The 13,426-nt window shown below is 38.2% G+C and overlaps 2 protein-coding genes across 6 annotated transcripts; one reads left to right on the top strand and one right to left on the bottom strand.

Annotated features, from left to right (window-relative positions):
- Positions 1 to 670: 670 nt before the first annotated feature.
- LOC107702916 (transcription factor HES-7.1-A-like) lies at positions 671 to 1,522 on the bottom strand. Its single transcript, XM_016505363.1, has 3 exons — positions 1,478 to 1,522; positions 1,284 to 1,379; positions 671 to 1,171 (listed from the first exon to the last, which is right to left on the bottom strand). Exons 1-3 carry the CDS (start codon positions 1,520 to 1,522, stop codon positions 671 to 673), a joined length of 642 nt encoding a protein of 213 aa, XP_016360849.1.
- Positions 1,523 to 7,499: 5,977 nt separating this feature from the next.
- On the top strand, positions 7,500 to 12,514 carry LOC107702915 (transcription factor HES-7-like). Of its 5 annotated transcripts, XM_016505359.1 has the most exons (6): positions 7,627 to 7,718; positions 9,778 to 9,879; positions 9,973 to 10,017; positions 10,484 to 10,579; positions 10,698 to 10,791; positions 11,488 to 12,514. In XM_016505359.1, exons 3-6 carry the CDS (start codon positions 9,976 to 9,978, stop codon positions 12,234 to 12,236), a joined length of 981 nt encoding a protein of 326 aa, XP_016360845.1. In that variant the 5' UTR covers positions 7,627 to 7,718; positions 9,778 to 9,879; positions 9,973 to 9,975; the 3' UTR covers positions 12,237 to 12,514. The 5 variants fall into 5 exon arrangements, with proteins under 5 accessions (XP_016360844.1, XP_016360842.1, XP_016360845.1 ...); XM_016505358.1 differs by lacking the exon at positions 7,627 to 7,718 and adding an exon at positions 7,500 to 7,616 and having other exon boundaries at positions 9,778 to 10,017; XM_016505357.1 differs by lacking the exon at positions 9,778 to 9,879 and having other exon boundaries at positions 7,630 to 7,718.
- Positions 12,515 to 13,426: the final 912 nt, after the last annotated feature.

Genomic DNA, 13,426 nt, shown 5'->3' with positions numbered 1-13,426 from the left:
CTTAAGTCTTAGATCTTAAATCTTCATCAAATCAACGATTAATATGCAGTTAAAAAACATCAATAAATAAATGCAAAACACATAAGAATGTTTCATTTTCAAATTTTAATGATGAAATGTACGTGTTTCAATCCCCCAAATATACAGCTATAACAAGGGAATGTCATGAATAAATTAATGTGCAAAATAGATAAATACATACATCAGCTATGTATTACAAATGATCATACGCCCAGTACAGGGGCCAGTTGCATAAACTTAGCCACCATGTTAAGACTGTGTCTTAAGAACTAGTTGAGCAGTTGTCAAGGGGCAATCAGCCTTCCTTTTCCAATACAAATAAGAACAATCATAACTGAATTAAAAAAGTTATGACCACTCTTGAAGAAAAGACTTTTTAAGACTAGTCTAAACAGTTTATGCAACCAGCCCCAGATCATGCAAAGACAGAAAAGGGAAAAGAAAATCTGTGTAAAAAATATATTGCATAATTTATCATACACTATTTACACATTTTACATTTCCAATGTGATGTCAGATGAAAAAATCATTACACAACATTTTTTTTTTTGGAAATAAACATGTCTCTCTGCATGAGATGAAGCATGTCTAATTATTACACAAGCCCGGTATTTTGAGTCCATGTCTCTGCGAATGTCTTTAATTTCTCTCAAGGCCAAGGCCTCCAGACCGTCTGGCTGACAGGTGTCTGGTGTTGAGAGGTTGGTCGGGCTGTCGAATGCAGTGTGTTGGAGTCTGTGCTTCTGAATGCAGTCCTGTTAGGATGTGGCACAACGCTCCTGCAAGCTGATGGAAGTCCTTGTCTGCAGACAGAGCTCTGCAGCAGAAGATGCTGTGCATTTGAATCTGGCAACTGCTTTCTGGACAAGTTCTGGATTCTGACAGGCAGTCGGATGGTGGTCGACACACAGGGCCGGGTCAGATGCTGGCACAGTGTAGCGGTAACCGAACCTTCCAGTCCACGGGCCTTGCCTTCACCTGACAGGAAACAGGCCGCTTTCTGAAGACACGACGAAAAGCCGTCCATAAACTGGTGCTTTTCTCCTCCTTCCACATCTTTTGCTTTCTTGGCTTGAGCGACAGAGTTTTGCAAAAACAGGACGGTGTATTCCAGGATCTCTGCTTTCTCTATTCTCCTTTGAGTGGGACTCTGCAACAAAAAAATACGATTCAGACAAGGAAATACAGACTCAGTTGAGAACATAGATATATAATTAAAAGATGACATTGTGTTGAGGAGCTCAAAAGTATTGTTGTCTTACAGTGTGCTCAGGGCCTTGCAGAAGCAGAGTTCTCAGGTTCTCCAGACTCCGATTCATCCTTTCTCTTCTTCGTCTTTCTACCTGAGGTTTCAACAGCTGCAGGAAACATAAGTGGACAGGTCAGGTTATATATATATATAAAAACCTGACAGTCTGACCACAGTTTGTTAGAACGCACAGCAATAAATATTTACCTTTCTGTCCATTTTAATGGTCTCAGTCTCTCCGAGGATTTTCATTGCACGTGTACTCCAAACAGTAGTTTATATCAGTGATGATATAATCCGGTAAAGATCCAAGTTCTCTTCTATTCGGTATGCTGGAAAAGATCTCTATTCGAGGCGCGCAGTCAAATGTGAGATGCAACTCTGAAGCAGAGCGCACGTATTTATAGGCTTTCAGGTGCTTGGTGACAAGCCACGCCCACTCCATATCACAGACCAATCATTGAGGCGCTGTGCTCTCAGTTTGTTCCCTGCTAAAAACAAAACACTAAAAAGATAGGCTATAATATTAAAAGTCACTGTAATTTTAAAGGTCAGATAGCCTAGGTTGTATCCATGCAATATTAAAGACAGACTAAAGTTAAAATGCATTGGATCGAGGCCAATGATCGCGTACGGATTGTGTATTGGCCTACATATTTATTAGAAATACTTTTTTCTTCCCTTTACGTGTATGCAGTTAGGCCTAACTGTAGTAGCTAACATCTAATCTGCACTGAATTGGGTTAAGACATTCAGGGCAGCCTTAGATCAAAAGGACTGATGGTACACACGCTCACTGACACCTAGACATCCGTGGGCACGTGTGTGCATGAGAAAGCATGCGCATATCAATAGCCCACGCGCCGCTGGACAGACACCCCATCAGAACAACAAAAAGAAAAACGCTATTTTGACTTTTACTTTCCAAAGTCTTATTTCCACTGTTGCAGTATGTGAGTCAAACACGTCAGTTTGGTTTCCAATTTTATTTAGCATATTTTAACTTTTGAAAGTTCCTTATAGGCCACATATTAAAGCAGCTTGAAACAGAAAAAAAAAATGTAAGCTTGGGTTACAGTGATTTAGTTTGTTATGCTTTACGGTGAGTTAACAATTATTTTGCCATGTAGAAAAAATAGAACTAATTCGATGGTATAGGAGGCTGAATCCAATTCAGTTTTTGACGCTTGGCAGGATTGTGTTTATTGGTAACTTAAGGATTTAAACGCGCCTTACTTAAACAGAATTTAAAGTCGCAATTTCCCTTTTAAAATATAATAATAATAATTGTATGCAATAACAACGGTAGCCTGTATATGCCCCAAAAGATGGGAAGTGTTTGCACACTATGCGTTAAATTAACCGAGTTGAATTTTCATATTGCCAGTCCTTTTTTTTTTTTTTTTATAATTGTTTTGTTAAAAAAAAAAAAGGCTCAAAATGGCTCGAAGTTGTATCATCTGTGTGTGAATCATCAGGGGGTCGCAAGGTAACGTGTGCTCACCACACCTCTTTATACTTCAGGAGGGCGCGCGCCGCGTGGCAACCTCACGCCTGTGAACAACGCGACGCGTGTGGAGAGTTTCCACGTGTGCATATGAAAAGCAATCAGATGGGTGTCGTGATTATTCATGGGACTGAAATCACTATGTAAATAGACTCTATTTCATTCATGTTCCGAAAATAGCCTACTGTAGCTGCATATTTTCCTAACGCCAAAACGTCGCTCCTCGTCCTCAAATCTGGAACGATTGGTTTAATGCTAAACGCCTAATACGAAGACAGCGCGTTTCTAGCCGTGACAGTTCCCACAGAAATCTACGGCCGTTTGTTCACTGGACAGCCCAGTTGGCTATTAGGTTGCGGGACATAACTAGCAAGAAAAAAAAATCGAGTGACTAACAAATAACCATGCCACTATGGCTCAAGACCACTGGTAATCGCTCACCATGCTATTACTGATATTACTTTTGGGGATACGCTTCAAACAAAGGAAAAGGTGAAAAGAGAAAGACAGTAACAGCCAGTCAGTTCATGACCTGATGCAGCAGCGCAAGTTAAACACTCATGCTATGGAAGTGATGAAAATGGAGACTATATGTGAACGCAGGCTGCGCTTCCCATGCACTTGCATGTTTATTGAAGAGTAGCGTGGGAACCTTCGCCGTGTCTGTTGATAATGTACAAAATCTGACAGGTAGGCTAATAAAAAAAGGACTGAGGTGTCGGTCTGTGTTTCTAGGTGAGGTGTAAGTTTTTCGTGTTACTGAGAGCGTGGTTGGTAGCTTGTTCCCATCGTAGCACTTTTGAAACGATTGCCTGTTGGTTATGGGCGAATTTTAAATATTTACACAATTGCACGCCCTTTGATGCCTTTTGTGCGACATCCCTGCATTAAAGTTCATTGTTCTCAATTTAGGTGATACGTCACTGCCATGCATATTGAGACATTTTCTATATTTGGAGCATTTGAAATTCATTTTCTTGACAGCAAGTGTGCCGAATAGTAACGCAAGCCAGCCTCCCGAAATGGCGAGCCGGGTCTCATTAAAATGCGTATAAATAGTACACCAAATAAAAACGAAAACTCGTGGTATTGATACGCAAAAATTGACTTTGGCGTGCATATGATACGCATGTGTTTGGCGTGCATATGATACGCAGTTTTCGCGTAAATATGATACGCATCTACCCCACAACCCTAAACCTACCCATCGCGTAGCATATACACGCCAAAGTCAATTTTTGTGTATCAATACCACGAGTTTTGGTTTTTATTTGGCGTACTATTTATACGCACTTCCATGAGATCGGGTTGAAATGGCTGAAACGAAATACTGAGGTTTGCTTATCTATTTGTGTCCTGAGAGGTTTCTCATAAACCTTCTATTGATTTTTTTTAAACAATAGGGTTTTCTGACTTTATTACAGTCAGCAGATTAATCATTCCGCACTGTAGTTATAGTTTGTTCAAATGAATTACGTAGAAAAGCCTATGCATAATATGCTAATCTCCCTAGAAGGACCTAAAATGCTAAAATGCACAAATTCTGACAGGTAATAAAAAGAGCTAAGGTGTCTGCGGTCCGTGTTACTGGGAGAGTGTGGTTAATAGCTGGTTCCCATCATAACACTCCTACCTGGTGGCTATTGTCAAGTTTTAAATATTTACACAAGCGCACAAAAATTTAAAACAGGTCTTTTAAAAATAAACGTTCCAAAAAGGGGTTTTCGAATTGATTTTGGAATCCTCAAGGAACCTTTCAATGATCATTTCTTAAAAGAACACATATTTTACTAAGTGTGAACTTAGTTTTACTTAGTGTTATGTTGCAAAATTTGAAAAAGCCCAAATATGCAATTTTATGAAACCCAATGAAATTCAATTAAAACCCACCCAATTAAATCAATGAAATGAAAGTTTGACTATACACCCAAAAGCAGAGTGGCCCGTCGCCCGAGCTTGATTGTCAGCAGCCAAGGCAAATTCAGTGACAGTCTTAAAGCAACCACTCTTCTAGAATATAGTTACAGAGAATATTATATTATTGATCTCGAATATAACTCGATCTTGCTTTAAACAGCATATCTGGCAGCTATGGATCAAACGCTCTTTTCTTCACCAGCAGCAGGCGGCGACGGCATCCAAACACTTGTAGGCTATACATCGACACACGGTTGGTGTTAACAAGATGTGTCAACAGAACCATTATAAGAATAGCTTCACACATAAGGACGTGTGCTCTTTCACTTCTAAACGAACTGGTTACAGTTTCCCACGGGAACCACTCTCAGTAAACCATGTCTCAAATTATTGAGCACATATAAAATAAATAATAAAAAATTCATCATTAGCAAATCATTTGCTAAAAGTTAGTTGATTTACGTCGAAAAATGTAATACATGCATCTCATACACATACATATAGCATATATGAATAAGTCTTCAGTAATAGCTATAGGCTACATCAAGTATTTCCCAAACAATCCTTCAAAGCCACATTGTTTCCTAGTTTTCTGGAGCTCATTGTTCACTTGTTTTTGGACTTTCGTAAGTTATTTTACACGCTCAGAGAGGAACTGCCAATCAGTTGCCCCAAAATACACCCATAACGATAAACTGTGAAGATATCATAAAGGACTTTTACTGGAACTTGGCCTTTATTACATGCATCTATTTTGTGTTTCTGTTTTGTGTTTTAAGTATTTATTCGTGTCAATATTCAATCATAATTGTTGTTCAGCAGTGTCATTTTTGCTGATTTCCCATGTCAGTATGACACAAACTATGGTTAATTAGGGTTTAAGTTTGGCTAGTGACAAACTGAACTCAGTGATCTATGGACTAATAAACTCTTAGTGGGACATGTCATCCAAATATTGATGGGAATAATTGGTTTATATTTTGGAGTATTGAATTAACTCTATCACATATTCAAAGATTTGTACTCACTTAAAAAAAGAAAAAGTTTTTACTTTTTATTAAGCAGGTCGTATATGTGTAAAAGTTGCTTCTTTAGAGGCAAATGGACCTGGAATGTTTCCCATCACTGATTTGTAAACACAATAAGATGACTAAAGCTAAGGCAGATCTTTAGTAGCACTAAACCACTTGTCTTAAACCAGGGGTGTCTCCAACACACATACCATGTAGTTTTCAAATAAGCCTGAAGGACTTGATTAGATGGATCAGGTGTTTAATTAGGGTTGGATCTAAACTCTGCAGGGCTCCGGCCCTCCAGGAATTGAGTTCGACACCCCTGTCTTAAGCCATCTTGCAGAACAATTGGAAGTTTACTGAGGCCCTCTAGTGGAAAAACACTTACATATACAGGAAGATGCTACTTAGCGTTTAGACCTCAAGGCAGAGATGATCTATGAATGCACGGTGTCTCTTTATATTAACACAAAGTAGGCAAGGTCTGTTTTCCATTCATAATGAGCACAACTAGTGGTTGATAACAGCAGCCTCTTATATCGCGCGTGATCACATTACATGTTTGTCTTTTATAACTGATTATTAAAGAGTTTGAGCATCAATATTTCTGAATCCCTGTCTTACCAAATAAAAAAATTACAAATCTTTAGCAGCTATTTCGCGCCATCTCCAACACCTAGACATGCGAAATTTTGAACAAATTCCGCGTGGTTCCCTGATGCACTTAAATTCTACTTAAGAACGTTCTACTTGCTGGATGCATTATTCATAATTTATTGATTCTGCCTAATTCCTCTTCTTCACCTTTTAAAGTTTCCTTTCTAAAATAGCCTACCGTTTATATACTGCTTTCAGAAAGTCTTCCAGTTTTATGGACATTCACACAGAGATCAGTCACTAGTCAGGTGGCAACACTGGATTTACAAAAAATAATTTCAGGTTTAAGAAGTGTTTCAACATTGCATCAGCTAGCTACTGATGAACACATACATTTTTATTTTAATTATCGCTCAGTGGGTTATTTAACCATGTATCACTGTGCCTTTGTACGGATTTTGTCTTTCAAACACATTAAATTCATGCAATTTCTTATTTACATGTAATGCATTCCCAAACTTTTTTTGTCACCTGAACCTCTTTCACCCAATATTTACTTGAAGTACCCCTGAGATTTTAAAATAAATATTTAAATAATTAAATCACACTGGAATGTTCACGGTTTTCTGAGGGTGGTTAATGGACACCTGACACGCAGGTAAACAAATCAAATATTTAATTTTGTTAGTAAGTGTTTTGATTGATGCTGTTTTAAAATGATTTATTTATTTTACATTTTTATGATTTAATGAATTATTAGTTTTTCACTGAACTCGAACCCCTAGGTTCCTTTACGAACCCAATTTTGGAAACCTTGATGTACTGTAATTTAATGTTGAATGCACTAATTTAATGTTGTTAATTACAATTAATGGAATACATTTTCTTACTCTTTCTTTTTTCTATCAATTTGGTACAAGATTATCCTATTTAAATCAATGTGATAAACAAGTTAAGTCAAAAGTAATCAAAAAGTAGTTTAATTATATTACCTAAAATGTGTAATGTAATGGATTATATTACAAACTACAATTTTTGTCATGTAATTTGGAATCAGTAACGGATTACAATTTGTAAGTAATCTACCCAGCTCTGTCCATCGGGTTACTTTGCCACCCAGCTTGGTCTATTTTATGGTTGGTCATGGGCTATTATTGTTCCAGACTTTTCGATCGCGTTTACTTGCCCTCTACAAACACGTGCTCACACCATGCTGAAAGCGTGGCTAATTCACACCTCTGTGCAACAGGCGTTCAGGTGCCGAAAGTTTCCACGTGCCCGTTTGCTCTGTTGTTCAGTAATGGTCCAGCAGGTGAGCTTATGCTAAGTTTTACATTTTGACTAATTGGTCGACGGCCATCAGACAGTGCGGATGCTATCAGAAACCAACATAATGGTTTTGCACTGGAGAAAGGTGAAATGATTCTAAATTACTGCAACACTTTGCACATTCCATACAAAGCAACTTCATAGCCCGATTTCCGTCAAATTAACTATTAAGGCGACCTGAGAAAGTTACTACATAAGTCATGATATTTCTCTGTATGCAGCCTAAACTGAACTCGATCTCATGAAAGTGCGTATAAATAGTACGCCAAATAAAACCCAAAACTCATGGTATTGATATGCAAAAATGGACTTTGGCGTGTATATGCTACGCGATGGGTAGGTTTAGGGTTGTGGGGTAGATGCGTATCACATGTACGCGAAAACTGCGTATCATATGCACGCCAACAAATTTCGTATCATATGCACGCAAAAACTGCGTATTATATGCACGCCAAACACATGCGTATCATATGCATGCCAAAGTCAATTTTTGCGTATCAATACCACGAGTTTTCGTTTTTATGCAGTCTTAAAAGTGAATAGCCTAACTTTTAAAATCAAGTATCGTAAGACAGACATTTGGTTTGAGCAATACTGAGATTTTGTCACTAAAAAATAGCACTGAACTAAAGCCAACTTTTGATTGTTGTATTAGTTTTTTGTAAGTGACCTCCCCCATTGCAAACCTCGTCGTGTCCTCCCCGTGCTCAAGCGTGCTGTGATTGCAATGTATGTTCGCGTCCGTTTGTCCATAGCAGACTTCACGTCAGATTCACTGTTAAACAGACGTGTCAAAAGAATCATAATACTAATGGAATTATAAGCAAGGGTGTGTATGCAACCACTACGCTTGACCAAACATGAAACTTTCCCACGGGATTTTTCTTAAGTTTGGTCATGAGGCATGATGCACATGCAGGGGTCAAAAAGTGAAGCACCACAAGGTCAATTCAATAATTTAGTATAGGCAAAATTGTCAATTCAGGAAAAGCAACCTTATCCTGTGAGCGACATTTAATCCATTTGACGTTATTGTTCTTGGTAAGCATGCCATCAGAGATTATACCAAGTGGCGTTTTGCAACATATTTGCTTTGCTCTCCTTAAAAAAATATGCTTAGACTTTCTCATTATGAATTATTTCCTTTCTTTGTTTAAAGTAGGCTACACTCACTGTGGAAAAGCAAAAACTTGGAACGAACGCATGTTTAGCATATTAAAACTGTATAATGATGAACAAAGCTCTACTTTAATATATGCATGTTAAGTAGGCTAGAGATTTAATTACGCATGTCAAGTTTAGACCAGTCAGCTATGTTTATTTGGTGTTTATTCGTTTCTGCACTGCATCTATATGAGCGTCGACCCGCTTCAGGTGCGAAGGCAATGCACGAACATCGTTGAGCACCTAATGAAAGTCTAAGCCCTCCGAGAGGTTTGAGGACTCTAGAATGGCGGTGTTCGTTTTTACACATTTGCCGTGCCATAATATTCTGTTCCCACGAGAAAAACCTGAAGAGTCCCATAGCACTTAAACAGGGCTTTTGGTTTTAAGAAAATATGCTTTCAACAAAACAAAGTAGAGAGAAATAATCATAGAGCATCATTAGCCAACACTGAACAAAATAAAGGCTATAGCATATGAAGCTAAAAAGTAGTAAAACATTTGTGCATAGACCGCATTGAGACATTTTTGTTTTATCGTTAATAGCCTACACGAGCTTTTAGGGAAAATTAAACATCGTCGGCTTTGAACGCGTAACTCAAGAATCGTTGGATAATGACAAAGTAGCCTAGGTCTGCTTGCTGCTTGTGGTTAAAGGTCATGAACTGTGAACGGGAGGAGCGTTTTGGTGAATTGAGTTTCAAGTTTGCGTTCAAAATGCATTGAAATGGCTTTGTATTGACTTATTGGCGCAATAAAACGAACAAACTAGTCCATATAATCATAAGCGTTCTATGGCTACGTAACCAAACTTCTAAGATTTATGCAGTATGTGCAATTTTTATTTTCATGCGTTTATGTCCATAAAGCTTTAAGACGAATTATAGCATTTTACTGTTAATTAAGTTCGCTGGAACAAAGAGTGTGGTTACTGTTAACTTAATCGATTTATAGTTTCTTATCTTGGAATATATTAAAAGGGTAATTGAGAGCAGCAGAAAGCCATAAGGGGGAAGCGACCATACGGTTAGAAACGTCATTGACACCTCATCACCAATGACAAGCCAGCATCCCCAATAAAGGCAAGAGTTTGCGAGGCCCTTCACCACAGTAGAATAATTTCCGTAAGAAACACAGACCAACGGGAATATACGTTTTTTCATACTCTTCGACAGATCATGGTTACTCCAAAAATGGCAAGTCGACGACCAGCGAAAAGAGTGAGTAGTAGCCTATAGTTAAATGCGTTGTTTCTCTTCTGTGATATTTATTTCCAACCTGATCTCATGAAAGTGCGTATAAATAGTACGCCAAATAAAAACGAAAACTCGTGGTATTGATACGCACAACTGGACTTTGGCGTGTATATGCTACGCGATGGGTAGGTTTAGGGTTGTGGGGTAGATTCGTATCATATGTACGCCAACAAATTTCGTATCATATGCACGCGAAAACTGCGTAGTATATGCACGCCAAAGTCAATTTTTGCGTATCAGTACCACGTTTTTATTTGGCGTACTATTTATACGCATTTTCATGAGACCGGGCTCTTATTTCTTAATGGGCATTTATGATGATTTAGAGTTTTAAACATTCTCAAGTTCACTTTTTTTTTTTTAATTCAAACTAAAGTTTTAGGGTTTTATATTTTAAATGTAAATGTAAATGATAACGTGATTCGTCTAGATCTTGAAACCCATAATAGAGAAGAAACGGAGAGACCGGATTAACCAGCGTTTAGATGAGCTGCGAACGCTTCTCCTGGATAACACTCTAGACTCGGTAAGAAAAGAAATGCAGTTTTTAATCCATCTCTCCCTTTATGATATAAATATGTTATTTTAAACGTAGGCTAATGAAATGTTTCAGTAGCATAATGCATTTACATTCGCTTTTACAGCGACTTCAAAACCCCAAACTGGAGAAGGCTGAAATTCTGGAATTAACTGTTGAATACATTCGGACAAAAGCCACAGCTGCGAGAGATCGTCTAGGTAAGTTTTCTGTCTATACTTAAATAATTTTAAAAGAGTGTGCTTATTCCCACATTTTATTATAAACATCATATTTTGGCCTTATATTTGTGTAAAGCTCTAAAAAATGCTGGGTTAAATACAACCTAGTGCTGGGTAAAATAGGGACAAACCCAGCAATTGGGCTGTTTTGACCCAGCGGTTGGGTTAAATGTTTAACCCATCCTTCTGGGTAGTAACCCAACCGCTGGGTCAAAACAACCCAATTGCTGGGTTTGTCCCTATTTTACCCAGCACTGGGTTGCATTTAACCCAGCATTTTTTAGAGTGTAGATTGACTTTAGCTATACACATGATGCTGCCGAGTTTGACGAGTCTAATTGATTTTGTCTCTGTCTCTTTCCCCTCCTGTTTTTATTATCCTCAATTCCTAAATCTAACCCAAAATAACTCCATATATTGACTTTTCATTTTGGCAATCAATGAACCAAACCCATTTTCCTTTTCTCCTAAAATCCTCCTCCTCTAACTCTGCTTAAATTCTCGATTTTTCCTCAATTTCTTGATTCTCTTCTCAAACGTTCCTTTGAATGAACCGTCAATAACAACCCTAAATCAACATCTCATGTTGTTCTTTCTCACCGAAACACTTTTCCTTTTTTGTACACCTTTACCTCCATGCCTCTCGGCTCTCCTTAACCTCACCCTCCACCTCAGGCGACTCTAACAAAGACTCGGACCCTCATGATGCTAACGCTCCGACTCTGCTCTCAACGAGACCCCACGTACCCTTCGCTTCAGTCCCCGAGTCTATCAGTGTCCAGAAGCAGATGCCCTCCAATCCTATCTACAAAGCTGGTTTTAATAAGTGTGTCTCCCGCCTGGCCAGCTTCATCGAATGTGTAGAGCCTTCCCAGCGAGACGGCTTCGTTCAAGGCCTGTGTCACCACCTTGACTCCTACAGCAGTACTCTTTCCCAGTGTAGAGTTTCCAGCCAAGCTGCCCACCATCCGTGGATCCCAAATGCAGAGTTGACATGCAGGACGGACGTCCCTGCGATAGGACCCATGAGAGCCAACGCTGAGCCATTTTCCTACACCAATAGTTTGTATCCTCAATCTTTTATGCTCCATCCCACAGGACAGGCCATGCCACATCCCTACCTCTCCCCTCCATACTCCCTCTCTCCTCCACCCTCTCCTTGTTACTCAAGCAGCTCTCCCACATACCTCTCTGTCCCCTGCCATTTCCCTTTCCCTCCCACCATCTCTCCACTCTCCAGTGACTCTTCCTCGTCATCTTTCAGTCTCTCAACCCCTGCCGTGCCTATAGTCCCAGGACCTCATGTTCAGGTGGGCTCCCCCACTCGAGTGCGACCCACTGTCTCGACTCCCTCTTGCCAACCCCGGACTCTGAGACGGGCTCTGTTCCACAGCCAGCCACAGTCTGTGTGGAGGCCCTGGTGAGCAAAACCCAAAACACTTAGTGACTCCGAGCAACATCTTCCCATCAGATCTCCCTTCAGGCATTGAGGAGGCTTGTGGGCTTCACATGGAAAAGAAATGGACACGAGTGTCCTGTGCATGAGTACAAGTGAAGGCGAGTGAGAAACATTAGGAGCTCTGTGATAATCACACGTGACTCGGTTGTTATTATTGCTCATGTATGTGTTTGCAGTTTTTGCTTTAACTCAATTCCCGCTATCACATTTTTTCTTTGTTCTGCATTCTACTTTCCTATCTGAAATTCTTTATTGTATACAAATTGTGTATATATATATTTATTTTGTCCCTATTGTACATTGTAATTTAACAGTACATTTTTTTTACTAAATAAATCTATATAATTTTGTTAATTTGTATTATTTCTTCATTCTATCTATCTATCTATCTATCTATCTATCTATCTGTCTAATGTTTTTAAAAGAAGTCTCTTCTGCTTACCAAGAATGCATTTACTTGATCAAAAATACAGTAAAAACTATAATATTGTGAAATATTATTACAATTTAAAATAACTTTTCTATTCTTGTAATGGCAAGGCAAAATTTTCTTATCAATGTTGAAAAGAGTTTTGGTGCTTAATATTTTTTTCTGGAAACCATAATTCACTATACCATTCAAAAGTAAGAATTTAAGTATATTAATAATTGAGTACCAATAATAACTGAGCAGCAAATCAGCATATTAGAATGATTTCTGAAGATCATGTGACACTGAAGACTGGAGTAATGATGCTGAAAATACAGCTGCGCATCACAGAAATAAATTAATTTTAAAAGACTTTCAAATATAAAACAGTTATATTATATAATATGCCTCCAGTTATGGATATTTCATGGACAAAAAAAAAATAAAATAAAAGCTAAAACAAGCTTTTAAGAATATATAAGGCAAAAAACTGTATACTTAGCAATGTCTCATGAATTTCATGTGGTCATAAAGTTGCATGTGTAATTACACAAAATATAAAACAGTTATTTTATATTAAATAATATACCTGCAGTTATTGACATTTCATGGACCAAAAAAACAAAAAAAAACAAACAAATCTAAAACAACATTTTAATCATACATAAGGCAAAAACAGTGTACTTATAATCTTTCTTGAATTTCATGATGTCATAAAGTTGCATGTATAATTACACAAATAAAAT

This window comes from Sinocyclocheilus anshuiensis, unplaced genomic scaffold, assembly GCF_001515605.1.
Source record: "Sinocyclocheilus anshuiensis isolate Anshui unplaced genomic scaffold, SAMN03320099.WGS_v1.1 scaffold238, whole genome shotgun sequence".
Taxonomy (NCBI): Eukaryota; Metazoa; Chordata; class Actinopteri; order Cypriniformes; family Cyprinidae; genus Sinocyclocheilus; species Sinocyclocheilus anshuiensis.
This window is presented reverse-complemented; position numbering and strand designations above follow the sequence as displayed.